The sequence below is a fragment of the Malurus melanocephalus genome, unplaced genomic scaffold, assembly GCF_030028575.1.
Source record: "Malurus melanocephalus ecotype Western Australia unplaced genomic scaffold, MMel_1.1 scaffold_844, whole genome shotgun sequence".
NCBI lineage: Eukaryota > Metazoa > Chordata > Aves > Passeriformes > Maluridae > Malurus > Malurus melanocephalus.
In genome coordinates this window covers 82,303-97,018 of record NW_026624076.1, presented here as the reverse complement: position 1 = coordinate 97,018, position 14,716 = coordinate 82,303, and the positions used below count along the sequence as shown (strand labels likewise).

At 43.6% G+C, this 14,716-nt stretch overlaps 2 protein-coding genes across 4 annotated transcripts in view; one reads left to right on the top strand and one right to left on the bottom strand.

Moving 5' to 3' along the window:
- Positions 1-400: 400 nt before the first annotated feature.
- Positions 401-10,819, bottom strand: DHFR (dihydrofolate reductase). 3 transcript variants are annotated; one of them, XM_057385566.1, is made up of 6 exons: positions 10,681-10,745; positions 10,183-10,262; positions 8,718-8,823; positions 7,649-7,775; positions 2,786-2,901; positions 402-1,143 (listed from the first exon to the last, which is right to left on the bottom strand). In XM_057385566.1, exons 2-6 carry the CDS (start codon positions 10,205-10,207, stop codon positions 1,056-1,058), a joined length of 462 nt encoding a protein of 153 aa, XP_057241549.1. In that variant the 5' UTR covers positions 10,208-10,262; positions 10,681-10,745; the 3' UTR covers positions 402-1,055. The 3 variants fall into 3 exon arrangements, with proteins under 3 accessions (XP_057241550.1, XP_057241549.1, XP_057241548.1); XM_057385565.1 differs by having other exon boundaries at positions 403-1,143; positions 10,183-10,232; positions 10,681-10,819; XM_057385567.1 differs by lacking the exon at positions 10,183-10,262 and having other exon boundaries at positions 401-1,143; positions 10,681-10,722.
- A 12-nt stretch (positions 10,820-10,831) lies between these two features.
- The window catches only part of MSH3 (mutS homolog 3), an 83,961-nt gene continuing 80,076 nt past the window's right edge, over positions 10,832-14,716 (top strand). The window contains exons 1-3 of the mRNA XM_057385564.1: positions 10,832-10,957; positions 12,691-12,847; positions 13,774-13,991. Of these exons, the coding sequence (XP_057241547.1) occupies positions 10,853-10,957; positions 12,691-12,847; positions 13,774-13,991 (480 nt within the window). The 5' untranslated portion in view covers positions 10,832-10,852. The remainder of the gene's footprint in view (positions 10,958-12,690; positions 12,848-13,773; positions 13,992-14,716) is intronic.

Below are 14,716 nucleotides of genomic sequence, written 5' to 3'. Positions count from 1 at the left end.
AGAGAGGGTTTTTACAAGAGCAGCAAAGCCTTCACATGGCAGTGAAGTCAGGGAAATARTAAAGTTTCTTTACCAGATTTTGCTGGGTTTGTGTGGCCAGGTTTGGGGAGCAGGGGCTCTGCAAGAGTGGTTTCTGTGAGAGCTGCTGGAAGTGTCCCCTGTACACCACTGGCTCCAGGAGGGACCTGCCCTGGACAAGGCTGAGCCCATCAGGGGCAGTGACACCTCTGGGTAACAGAGCTAAAAATGAGGGGAAAAATCTGTGGGGAACAACAGCTGTGTTGAGAGGAGCAAGAAGGGAGAGGAGAAGAGCCCTGCAGCTCCCAGATGTGGCAGGAGGGGAGTGGGTGCTCAGGATGCTGCAGCGCAGATTCCCCCGCAGCCCACGGGGAGCACAATCCCGAGCAGGAGACGCATGAAGGAGGCTGTGACCCTGTGGGAGYCTGTGTGGAGCCCACCTGAGCAGGTGTAGCAGCACTGGTGATCCTGCTACMCTCACTTCCTGGAGGGACAGAAAGGGTCAGGGCATTCCTCACCTGCCTCGTGAGACTTCCAGACCCTCCTTCTCCTAGTGGGCCTAACCTTCCTTCTACACCACTACATTTTAAAGGCTGTTATAAATGTATACAACATGACAGTCAAAACTGGGGAAGACTGATGGGAAACTGGGGAAGACTGATGCTTTCCCATTGCTGGATGTTTTGGACAAGGAGATAYTAAAACCCTTGGTTTCAGTAGAAAAACTCTGACACATTCTAACGCCTTTCATTACCCATAGAATTGTCTGGGATGCTGCCATGGGCTGTAAGGTCAATGTGAGATCTCATGCAACCTTTGTTGAGGATTTGCTCAGATCTACCTCCTTCACACTGCAGAYCCCCTTCCCACTGCAGAGTGTACCTTGGGGCTGTGGGGTGTGGGTTTGGGAACCATTCACTACTGAGGTATTTTATTATCAGACATGAGTTTCTTCAAAAATTTAATATATCTTAACACGCAGTAAGACTAGGTGATTTAAAATGCCTGCCCTTACAGSGAAGTACAGAATGCCTCACTTATGGTGCCACGACAGCTTTTTCATACACTTCAAATTTGTACTGGATCCCATTCTCTTCTTGGATACCRGCAGGGACACCTGGGTACCTAGGGAGAGAAGAAAAAGCAGAAGCCAACAAGTAGGTAAGAATGTAATTATGATTCACCTGTAATTTATCCAATCAACTAGGAAAGCAAGTTGTTCATAAAAGGAAATGAAAATACTGTCTTTAGAACAGGTAAACTATTTTTAGGAATCATATTAACTACTATCCACAACTTATGTGCACACCTTTTACATCAAGAACGCATCAAAATATCAAAACACCCCCTCCTCCCATTTTTTCGCTTAGTAGGAAGATACCCAACATTTTTATTAAAGCCTCCAACATAATATGTAAAGTATCTGCCAAGGAAGCAAAGAAGAGATATGGAATGGAACATTTTGGCTTGTTTTCTTGCCTTGCTTTTCCTAAGTCAGTTTAGAGTAAATGCTAAGAATGAGGTWTCCTACAAGTCTCCAAGAGATTACTCAAGAAACTGACTGCTTCCATAAAAAGAGTTCCTCTATATTCCAGGTTTTCCAAAGCACTTTTTATTTATACTTTCAAAAATCTTTTCATCTCCCTTCCTCTTGAAATAACAAGGGTTTTGTATGAGTAATACAGAGTTTGAGGGAGAGATACATTTTAAATTTATTTGGTAAGGTTTGGCATCGTCAGGCTTCCACTTTAGCAAGGAAATTACCTGCTATTTCACAAAATCATGTTCTAATGCCAAACGTTCATTTCAGTACATGGGCCAAAACCAACGTATACCCGAGGCACCGCCAAGAGGGAGAGGAGGAGCTTTGGGTCAGATCTCTGGACACTCAAACGAGCACTGTGTTGTTCAGAATATATTGAAATTGGAGAATGTGACTCATCATCACCACCCACCTTATCTATCCCACATTCCTCTTCCCTGCCCCTGCCTACCGTTCCCCAGAGCTGTGCTAATGCATTCCCGTGCCCCCTGCAGAGAGTTTGACTCCTCATATTTTCTGTTTCTTCCGCTGCTGGTCTGTAACCAGCTGGGAGCCAAAAAAGAAGCTGCAGGAAGAGGAACAGCTCTGGCCCTTCCTGGTACTTGAGGCAGGTGTCTGAATTTTGCTGCCTCCTTAGTGCCTGTTGGATGTAATCTTGTCGGAGAGGACATAAAAGCATGACTGGAGTATGACTGGAGTATGACAAGGATATTATAGAAGAAACCAAGTGAATGGCAGAAACTGTAAGTTTTTGTACACTTTTTCCTACTACATTTGTTATGAAGAAGTAATTTTCTCAAGAAAAAAGGAATAACCTTAAAAATCCATAAAGCTCAACCTTCCATAGACAAACTCATTTAATTTGTCTTTGGCAATTTACCACACATTCAGAGGCTAAATACCATTGACCAAAAACATACTGAGAGTTACAAAGCTTAGTAAATATTTGAGTAATTCTAAACCCAGAAACAATAAGAAAAGCTACTTTTAGAGCAAACTGACATCATAGACAATTCTTTAATGTAAAGATTACAGGAAAGTTGAAGAACWCAGCAAGCTCCAAGAACCTCTGTGCACAGTATGGTGCCATTCCAGGTTGCAAKTAAAACATGCTTCTGGGGAAAAATTCACCTCTAACTCAAACCAACACAACCTCAATAAAACTCTTACATGTTCAAATTAGGTTATTCTGAAGACTAKCCCGGTATGCATTTTGGTACTTACTCGGTGAGAAGCTTGAAGACTTTATAGTCAATTTCTGGAAAAAACGTGTCACTTTCAAATTCCTTCAAGACTCTTGTCACAAACAGTCGGTGATGAATTGGTTTCTCCATTGCTGCCTTTAGAAACAACACAAACTCAGGCACAATTTTATGTATCACAGGCTTTTAGCAAAGCCGTGAAAATTACACTCTGTAACTCCTCTTTTAGACTCTGCTGAAGAGCACTTTCTGAAGGGATAATTTCGCCCTGTGTCAGTTCCACCCGGTAAGTGGCAGMAATACCTATTCTCAGACCCTGGGGTATCTGACAGAACTTAAGAACAAAATCTGAATGGCCCTGTGAGAAGAAAGGAACAGCAGGCCCTGTCACAACAAGCAGTTTCTGAATCACAYCTCTCTGAGAAACAGGAAGGTTTACATGGTGTCAGATGTCCACATCACAAGGTAATTTGTTCTGATGTTTAATTCATGTCACTGCTAGGAATTTATACTGTATTTTTAGTCTRCATTAGTTGCAATTCCAGAGCTCAAATTAACCATTAGTTTAACCTCAAAGCTGGATCTCTGGATTGTGGCAAAATGATAACCTGTGCTGAAAGCTTTTATGATGTTTCCCAGCTCCCTGGATGAAAATGTTTAAGACAACACTTGTCAGGCGAGCTCTTCACTAACAAATTCAGGAGTTAAGAACAGACATTGTGTCTTGAGATCRAAAAAAGGCAACTCCTTCAGGATTTGTGGGCATTAAAAAAAAGCAGTGAAAAGCTACACTGGGCCTGGTTACAACACATKTTCGAAAAGCTTGCAGCTATTCCTCCCTTTCCCTGTAACTGGCTACGAGCAATGCTCTTTGTGGAAGGTGACTCACCATGCAGCAGGCTATTAGGTACTACTTCAACAAGCACAGGAACCAAGCAATAACAAATGGAATCCAATAAAATTAATTGTTACCACTGCTGAGAGGTTAATTTGTTGAAAAGCTGCTCTACTAGAGAGCAGTTAAAAATGAAAGGGCTAAGTCACAACACACAAGCATCCAACAGCAGTGAACTGGTGTCCATTCAGTTTATACACAAAAATCAGTATTTTTCTTCATTTAAGTAATGACAGGGAGATTAGAAAAGACACAGAATAATCTGCTTCACAAATAAAAATGTGTTCTGTAAACAGATCCTTCTGCTTTGTAGTAGAAGARTAAATCAACTTCTTACTGAACTCTGTGGGAATTGATCAAGAACCCTCTACCCCTACAACAGACCAGGGAAGAGCAGAGGGAAGGACTGACCACAGGTGTTGCAAAAAAAGTTGAATTTAACCCAAAGAGGACCAGATGGTGACCTCTGCTGTAGATAAATGGTTTCATTAGGTGAGTAAACCAACCAGCTGTGTCACTGTCCCCACATTCATAAAAAACAGGCAAATGCTTCTTCACTTTGCTRGACCAGTTCTGGGGGCCATGAACAAACGGAGAACTTGGGGAAGAGCAACTGGCTCAGGTTGGTTTCAGGCCACATGTTCCTCCTCAGCAGTTGGGAGTGCCCAGTGCCTGGCAGTGAGCATGCAAGAGGCAAGAACAAACATGCTTTTCCATTTCACCTGCTCTGTTCTGCTCAGTGCAACTTTCCCCTGCTTTGGGATTTAAGTACGTGGTTAAATCAGCCAYTGCCTGCCATCCTGACCCTGCTGAGGACATGCGGGGATGGCAAAGGAGCTTTATTACACAGGGCTGTCATTTCCACGAGGAATAAACAGTTCCTCACTGATACTCAATTCAGTCTTGCCCTGTCCAGACCACTCCATTGGTTTCACTTTTTTGAGACTGAGGAGAAATTAGAGGATGCACACTGCTGAGCTGGTAGAATGCTGACATACTCACTCCACGCATCATAAAACCATAACATGCACACAAGGAACCTGACTCCTGAGTCTATTGCATTTTTTGYGTCTTTGTATGTATGYSTGTGGTTTTGTTGGTTTTGTTTGCTTTTCTTAACAACACCCTATTTAATATTTAAGGACATGACACACTTACAGTTCCTATTCTTAGTAAAATCTCAATGTTGCTTTTTACCAGCCTAAACCACAGTTTAAATGTAAAAGTTAAAAGAGATTGATACAATTTATTAGGAGAAGACTCAGAGTAACCTGATCTAGGGGAAGGTAYCCCTGCCRATTTGCAGTGAGATGAGCCTTRAAGTTCTTTCCAACCTAAACCACTCTGTGAGTCTCTGACCCCTCTAGGATGTCCAGAAAGCACACTTTTTCAGAGTTAGCACCAAGACCCRAACCTCTCATTTTAAGAGACAATACCTCCACACAGGGCGCAGCAGTGTCTGAACTCAGATCAGAAACAGGGGTTTGAAATCACAGAATTGTAGAATCACTAAKGCTGGAAAAGACTTCCAAGATCATTGAGTCCAAAYTGTTAATGAATGTTCYAATTKTCTCCACTCAYMATGTTTGAGTTGTACCTGGGAACTGGTTTGATATCCACGAACAACATTTCTTGGGGATGAACCTGCAACTCTGTCACCTGCAAGTGCTAGCCTAGATCTAAAAGGGCAGCAAGAAGCTCTCAGGTGAACATCCTTCCTATTTGACACTGGAAAGTATAAACAGACTTGATTTTCTGTCCTTTAATAACTTGAATAACCAAAAAGGGGTAATCCTTTCTATARAACAGCACAGGCCTCTACTAATAAAAAAAATCAGTTCCAACCATTGGGTAGCACAAAATAGTGAGATCAAAATAATGCTTTAAAACCAAATACCTACACCTCCTGAATAAAGTTATTCCCTTCAATTTCCAATTGCTATTTTACTTCCCACACATTTGTACCTGGTATGATGGAAATAATCCTGTAAAATCCTTTGTGCATCTTTAATACAGGCACTAAAAATATCACCTGCAGTTTTGGTAGAGGTGTATGGTTCCCATCAAACCTTTCAGTTAACATCACAAAGCTAGTGTGAGTGCAGGAATCTATAAAACTGTCAGATTTCTTTCTAATGAATTAAACTTTCCTTTGAAATGTCCTGAATAGATGCTTGACAGAGGAGAAACAGCTGAAATTTTAGAACCACTGAAGGGTKTGGGTTGGACAGAACCCTAAAGCTCATCTTGTTCCAATCCCCTGCCATGGCTAGGGTCATTTACCACTACTGTAGGCTGCTCCCAGCCCCAGTATCCAGCCTGGTTTTGGGCACTGCCAGGGATCCAGGGGCAGCCAGAGCCTCCTCACAGCCAAGAGTTCCTTCCCAATATCCCAYCTAACCCTGGGCAAGCCATTCYCTCTTKCCCTGTCACTKGGYYCCTTCTCCAAAATCCTTCTCCAGCTCTCCTGGAGCCCCTTTATGCACTGGAAATGGTTCTSATATCTCCCTGGAGCCTTCTGTTCTCCAGACCGCACCTTCCCAGCTCTCTCAATGCTTTTCCATGTTAAGGATAACCAGGTCTCCTAATTCTTTAAGACACATCCTCTGGCACTGGATCAGCACAAACAGCACATTGTGAATTACCCTTGATCAAAACTGCCAATTTATAGTCTGAGTACTGGTGAGAAATAGTCAAACAAAAAGGCATTGTTTTCTCCCAAATATCAGATAGATGCTGGAAAAATAATTAAAATAGAAGCCTCCAAGACAAGTGCTCTTGGAAGAAGTAGCAGAGGCAGTAACTCTTTACAGCTGAGCCCCTGGCTGTGGCAGGGAAGGGGCAATGCTCCTGCTCACAGCTGCAGAGCTGCAGCAGCAGCCACAGCCAGGCTCCAGCTCCTGCTGAGCACCTCTGYGAGGAGAAGCCCTCTCAGAAAGCCTCTGCATGGAACACTGTSATGGCTGTGAGACAGGGACACTGCTTCTGCAGAATAATATCTGATAGAAGATTGAATGCATTTGCACATTGAATATATGGTGAACTTCATCACAGACTGAAGTGATTAGAAAACAAAACAAAAGGGTAGAAGAGCAAGAGTGCTATTTGTATATGCTCCTCATTTTTCTTACAATCCTAGCAATCTGTAACTACTTCACTGTTTATGCTGTAAAAGATGTATTTCCTCAGAGAAGAGGTTCACGAAAGGTACAAACTGCAAAGGCATGAAATACCAGACAATTTTCCTACCCCATACACAAGGCAGAGTATCAGCCCCAATTTTCCACCAAGTACATGATGGCACTGTCATCATACATCTAATGTTCAAGTGCCAAACAGCAAGCAAGTGGAGTGTATCTCCCAGCATACTTGTAATGACTAAAGGACAGCAGCACCGTTTCCTTCACTATTAAAAAGATTTTGCTTTACAATTCTTGACCTAGGGAGTGGGAGCAGTAGGAATATTGCTGGATGGGAAAGCAGAGTGAGTGCAACATTCTGTTGTATGATTATCTCCTGTTATTGCTGATACCATGACCTACCTGTCAGCTCTCTCTAAATCCTATTTGCTAGCCCATTTACATTTATAAAATGTCATACTCTGGCTAAAAATGCTGGAGCACTTTTCCTTTTTTTTTTTCTTTTCACATCCTTAGCAGGGTCAGTCAGCAATCTCAGTAAAATAAACATAATAATATGGGCTCAGTAAAATAAACACGACAATATGAGCTTTGTCTGAAAAACCTAGCAATTTAGATACTTAAGAAAAGCTTTCAAAAGCATAACATCTGTGTGACACTGGCCCATTGCAAGAGCAATGTTCAGTTTCTGGACAGGTATTCTGAACCTGAGAGCTGAGACTTGTTCTGTTGCAATCACTGCAGTTTGCAGGTTGTGTAAAGGGAAAGCACTTCCTAAAGCAGCAGTAATAAAAACTTCATCCTCATCCCATCGCAGAAAATGAGGAATTTAGGAGTAGGCTAAATGTACCTTGTACACTGCAGAGCCTCCCACGATCCAAACCATGTCTACTTTACTTTGTAAYTCTGGTGAATCCAAAAGAGCCAAAGCGTCATCCAGACTTTTGGAAAGATAATGTGCTCCTTTCGGGGCTTCCCTAGAAAAAGCAAAGTTTTATTACTAAAGAAATAAAGGACTATTCATCATGATCATCAATAAAAGCTAGACACATCATGTGCTTTGCTGAATTAACAAAGAACCAAAAGCTTCCTATTAGTTAATTATTTTGAAGTGCCTGCTATTGCCAAATTGTGTTAGAAGCCTCATCTGACTGCAGGATTGTTTAATAGATCACATCCTAACTGTAATTTAGGGTCAAGCCAAAAATAGGAGTCATTAYAAATTACAAACCTGAAATTTCATAACATGTTTTTGAAAAAGCATAACTGAGAAATTCACATATCTAGACCAGAAATATATAATCTATAAATTAATTAAATTCTGATAATATAGAAATTAAATGTAGATTTTTGCTTGAATTCCAGAATATTAATGTTTTATTCAATAAAACTRGTCAAAAAACCAAAATACCCTGCCCACCTCCAGAATCACCTGCAAATACATCAACATCCTGCAAAGCAATAAATCACTGCCAGTGCCCATGTTTATTTAAGAGTATTTGGGTGACTGTGGCCAATGCATTCAAGAAGAGAGCTCTGAAAAARGACAGTTCATCCACAAATCCTAATAAAAATAAACTTCAAAAGCCTGATTTAGAGCCACCAATCTATGCAGGAATTAGAGAAATTCAGTTAAATACATGAGTCAGAAACACTACTGAAAATTGTCAAATGGTTTGTGAGTAGAGCYAGAAGTAGTACTCATGATGCAAAGCATAATGCCAATTACCTTGTGAATGAATTWAAAAAAWTTAAAAATTAAGAGTGAAGTAGMTGTAACACTCAGAACCAACAGCWGAACCACTTYCTATCAGATATAAMAATTGCTACATTTGGAACTAYTGTATTTTGTAATGCTACAGACATRTTTTGGTRCAGGTTTTTATTTGTTTTACAGAGCCTGTATTTATCATACTCACTTGAGCTCCCTGCTGAGCACAATATTAATTCTGTCTTTCAAAGGACGGTTCTTCTCAGGAATGGAGAACCACGTTTTTTTACCCATTATCACAGCATTCTGTTTACCTGAACAAGAGAGAATGTATTTGMATTGTTTAGCAACACTCACAGCTTCACATCCCTTTCCAAGCCCATCTTCAGTTTAACCAAAGCACAGGCTCAGGCCCCAGCTCTGAAGGTGTTACAGGTGCTCAATCATACCCTAACATTCACCTGTAAATGTAATATCTGATCAAACCCAACCATTCACAACCTGGTTACCTCTTACATACAAAGCTGCTAAGGAAAGGAATATTCTTCCTTAGGAGGAAATGGAGAAATAAACATAATGCCATAGTAGTCTTGTTTTTCCACGTCGTTTCCAAATTAGTGTCAGCAGAGGCAATAGTGTGAAGATTTATGGCAGCATAATCCATTAAGCAGTCTGGTTATGAAGCAGCTTACCTGCCCAGTGGCCAAACTCACAGTTAAGCAAAAGATCTGCAAGCAGGGTGGAGCAAAATGTTTCCTTTTAATTGTATTTSAAACATATTTTTCCTTGATCACAGGTAATCTGTGCCAGGTAAAATGCAACTTGCAGACATCCGAAAAGACTTATCATATAAATGTCAATTGTGTTCTGTCCTTTTTTTTGTACATACAAAAGGGTTACAAAGTCATTATAAATTACAAAGGTTCCAAAGGGCTGGATCAGGTCTCCAAGATATAAATAAAATCTTTCACTTAGGACTGTTTCAAAATGAAATTAGACATTTCCTTGTGGATTATGGAACAGATCTTGAAGCCAGAAAATGGAGTAAGTCAGCTAACCAAAACAAGGGAACATATTCAGCTGACCAGAAGCTTTACCAAAAAAGTGAGTTTTAACAGCAGCAATTCCCCCGCCCTCAAATAAATCAAGAAAAGGTGACCACGTTGTCAAACATCGACAGTATTTCTGCTCTATGCTATCCACATGGCTTGGATTTTCTGATGCATGGCTCAGCACTCAGAAAGTTCAGCAAATTTATAGTCACAAGGGTCAGAGGGATGGATCAAAGGGCCTGGGCTGRGCTACAGCAAACAAATTAGATAAACTACTGCAGCCTGAAAAGAATAAACCACCTCTGCTAATTAAGCAGCTTGTGAAAACCTACCAACTTCTAACTTGGAGTTCCACTTTAAGACTTTTTAGGTAAAATTTAGGTGAAGTTTTTTACACTCTTTTGGTGAAAGAAGTACTTCAGAATTGCTTTACTACAGATCACCTCCACCTCCGCTGAAGTATCTGATTCATCTTCTTTCCTCATCTAACCCAAACKATTACAAAGGGCTGAAATTCTGGGGAGGTTTATGAGGACAGGCTGTGTGCAGAAGAGGGCTAAGAAATGCAAGAAAAGCAAAATTCCGATTTTTGGGTGTCCGATGCCCCACAGCCCGCATTACCTTCCACGTGGGACGTGCTCGTCATTCTCTGGAAATACTTGTACTCGTTCCTGCCGGGGAAGCACCAAGTGCGTTACAACCTGCCCTAAGAATAAGTTCTCTCTATTTCATTTTGCGATTTTCTCTAATTGTAACAGAAATCCCCACATATAAAGGGAGAGTTGGCGGATCCCGGGAAGGTGCAGCTGGACGGGACCTGGGCCGGTGCCACGGCCGAGGCAGGACCTTTGTCCCCCGGCTGTGCTTACATGGGCGATAACCAGAGCCCACGCCATGAGCGGTTCCCCGCCGCCACGCCGTGARGGGAAGCCACCCCGACATCCCCACAGCCCCGCTCCCGCCACGSCGCCGCTTTCCCGCCTCACAGCGCATCCCCCGAGGAACTACAGCTCCCAGCGTGCCCCGCGCCGCGCGGCCACAGGCGGGCGCGGAGGGGCCGCGCGGGGCGCGCTGGGAGCTGTAGTGCGGGCGGGCCGCCCGGCGGCAGCGGCGGTATACCTGAGGGGCGGCCAGGGCAGCCGCCCGTCCTTGCCGATGCCCATGTTCTGGCTCACGGCCACGATGGAGTTGAGCGAGCGTACCATGGCCGCTCCGCTCTGCGCGCCGGGGCGGGCCGGGGCGGGCCGAGCGGGCGCATCCGGCGGGAGGCGGTGCTGTGGCGGGGGATGCCATGCCGAGGGGCCGGCGGGGCGGCCTGGCCGCGGGGCAGCCGGTGCTCAGCAGGTTCTTCGGAGCGGCGGCGAGCGGCGGCCAGAGAGGCGGGCCCCGCCACACGGTGCGCGCTGGGAGCGGGGCGAGAAGGGCACAGTCGCTTTCCGGGGTCCCGGTGTCCCCTGTGCGGGGCACAACCGGCGGGACACGGCCACAAGGCCGCGGTGACACCGGGCACTGGTACCAGGCATCCCGGGAGCAGCCTGGCAGGACAGACACGGAGTTATTGCACAGGGTCTTGGGGAGGCCACAGGGAGGATTTGGGGTCTGGAGCATCTCTGTGCTGAGCAGAGACTGCGGGAGCTGGGCCTGCTCAGCCTGGAGAAGGGAAGGTGTGAGGGATCCCATCAATCCATACAAACACCTCACAGGGGACAGAGAATGGGCCAGACTGTGTTTGTGGGGCCAGGGACAGGATGAGGAGCAATGGCCATAAAATAAACCACGAGTTTCCACCTTTACAGCGAGGGTGCAGAGCCCTGGAGCAGCTGCCCAGGGAGGGTGTGGAGTCTCCTCTCTGGAGAAATCCCAACCCCACCTGGACACGTTCTTGTGTCACTGACCCTGCAGTGACAAGGGATTGGCCTGGATGGTCTGCAGAGATCCCTTCCAACCCCAAATATCCTGGGATTCTGTTCTAAAGATTATTGTTGAAGTAGGAATCAGGTTTGCCCTGGTATTGGCAAAGGGGTATTCTGGGAGCACAGATTGACAGCTGAATGGAAATCACCATCAGCTTATGAAACATCATTTCCAATTATATAAGAGATAATTGAGATGGTGACAGACAGGGTTCTGTCCACATCCCTATTTTAAATCAGTCTGGGATCAATCCTGGGATTCTGTCATCAAGGATGTGTCTGTTTTGTAGGAGCTGGAGCCAGGGGTAGCTTTGGTGAGTTGGGTCCATGTCACTGGGGCCTCACTCCAGCGTTGGACCCCTGGCAYGTGTTGTGCCTCATAGTTTTGCAAAATGTGGAATATGTTGAGATTATTTTAAGTCAGGAATGTTCTTTGGTGTTTGATCTTTATGTACTTCGAAGGCTGACCAACAAGAAATGAGACCTGATCAGTGGGATTAGTCAGGGAAAAGCAGCTGTGTACAGCACCTGGATTTAATTTATATTTTCCAGTCTCCCTGTAGTTACTGTTTCCAGCCCTTTCTTTTTTCCAGCCCTTTGCTTTTTCTACCTGTGTCTCAAGTCAGCTATTTTGATTACCTTTGATCCAAATATATTTTGAAAGGTGTGATTACAGCTTTCTGCCCCTGTAGAAAAAGCTTCCTAATTAGTATTAATTTGTTGGTATTAACAGTGGACTTGGAAACTGCTACTCATGTGGGCTCTGCTTATATAGAGATTTTGGGCTTAGTGAGGATGGAGTTCCTGTTTAGTTCTAAGGAAATTGAAATTCCCCAGCTGAACCATTTGAGTTGCCTTATGAAATGTGGAAGCAAGCTTCTGGAATAGCATACTTCTCTGCCAATTGTTTATGTTTTATTGGAGTTGTAAGTTTCTTCTTCATATTTAGTCAAGCTTTTTATAAGAGATCAATGATGGAACAGCATAAGTTGATGAATTTTCTGTTTACAGAGTGTTCAGAGTGCATGTTTCAAAAGACAGCTAAGGAGCAGGTTGGTCCAAACCCCTCTAGCTTGGCCTTGAACACTTCCAGGGATGGGATAGGATTGTTGGATTATTTTGCATGAACTGCTTGTGAAAATGTTGGTTGCATTATTTTCTTTCAGAGGATAGCAGAGAGAAAAGGTAATTGAACTCAGTTTAATTTCTGTTTCAGGCTTCTGAGTTTGGCATCAAAAGRAGCACATCTACCGAAAGTGAAGAGCCATGTGAGAAGAAGACCAAGGCACGACAAATTACTCTAGAAGAGTTCTGTAACCCACTGAAGACTAAAARTGAGGATAAAAGTGGGTTGATTGTAAACAAACCTTCAGGTATTGACAACCAGTAAATACATTTTCCATTGTTAAAWGTGAAAAAGTGTTTTGGCAGCTGCTTTGAGGAGCATCCCTTGGGTGGAAGATAGGYCTTTGCAGAGCCATGGTGAGCACCTTTCTGTGGCTCAGAAGCTGGCATATGAACATTGCTTAAATTATTTTGCAAAGTGCTCTTCGTCAGACTGAGCTTTACCAGGTTTCTAAGTCAGTAAGGTCCAGAGGTCCAGGCAGAGATGCTGCCATTTTCCTTGCTGTGTTGGTTGAGGAGTCTYAGACCTGTTCTGAAGCATGACTGACACTGACAGCTCTGTGGAGCCCAATTTGTGGCTGCTGTGCCTGAAGGCTTCCTCAGTGTCAATAGTTCCAGTGCAGGGCTCCTGCTGTGGAGCATCAGCTGCCCTGTTGCCTCAGAAAGGCCAGAATTCCACCTTTGAATAGAGATTTAAAAAGTTAAGGTTACTATGAAAACAGGTCAGTGAATAAAAAGATCATTACATTTCAGTAAAAAYAATTAACCTCTTAATTTTCAAAGTGGCAACTCTTAAATTTGTTGGTGTAATGGTTTGAAGTATCACTAGGACACCCTCAAGAAACACTGTCAGCTTAAAAAAATGTACTGAAAACATCTGCTTAATTGCCAGTATTCTTGACTGATTTCGTGGCTGTGCACTGGTCAGTCCAAAAACAGTGATGCATTTCTTCCCCCATGGGAAGAAGCACACAAGTGAGGAATATTGGTTTTTCCAGGGAGATTAACCAAGCTGTTTATGTGCATGGCAGAAAGGCTTCAGTGGGAGAGGAGAGGGAATGTAGGGGAAAGAAAGATGGAGCAAAATGGTTGTGCTTACTGATGTTATTCTGATAGACATTCTCTTTTAGAAAATAAATTGTTAATATGTTTTTGTTGTCTATTTTCACTGAAGTAGAACCTCAGAAGCGTGAAAAGCCCCGTATCTGTTTGCAAACTCTGGACAGACTGAGAGAGTTCTGCAGTGATTCAAACCAGCAATGTACCAGAGTCCAGAAGGATGGCTTTCAGCAGAAAGAATCTCTGGAGAAATGTCCCARTATTACTGGAAGCAGCTCACAATTGGAAAATCCTCTTCCATCTGGKGACACTGGCCCGAAGGTCACACAGAAGGTACGCAGAGCTTTGGTCCTGTGGTGTGTGTAATTGCTTGTTATGGGTTAAACCAGGGAACTTTGGCACTTTTGTGTTGCTGTGACACAAARAGGTGCATCAGAACCCCAGAGCAGCTCCTGCACTCTCTGCAGGGTGAGCAGGATGCCTGCCCTAGCTCTCCAGCAGTACCACTGAACAGCAGCATCATGAGAGAGCAAAAACCCTGGCACTGTGTCTTGTGCTCTGAGTGAATCTGTGCTGCCCTAATAACACGTGTTCAGTGTTCACTTCACTTCACTTGCTTTCTCTTCCACCAGTTTTGATGGGGGTCACCAAGTTTCTAACAGGCTTTCTTTGCAAAAATAGTGCTTAGGATTGTCACTGAGATGCAGCTTAATCCAGTTGCTGGTAAATCCAGCTAGTAAAGGTATCATTGCTTTTTCACTGGCACAAGATGGGGTAACTGGCATGAAAAATTATTATGATGTGTATGGATCAAGTCAAGACACTTGGGTGGAATAATAGTACTGTGTTTCCCATTTAATTAGGGGGCTAATTAACTTCAGTTAATTGGTGGTTTTGGGGGTCAGCCTGCTCAGTTTGATATATTCAGGTCCTGGAAGGCATCCAATGGTTGACTGTGTCAGCTGCTCTTTGCTGGAGTTCTGCATCTGGAATTTGAGGGAAGGAGGTTGTACAAAAGGCTGTACAGGTGATTTTAACCTTCCCTGCATCAAGGCTGT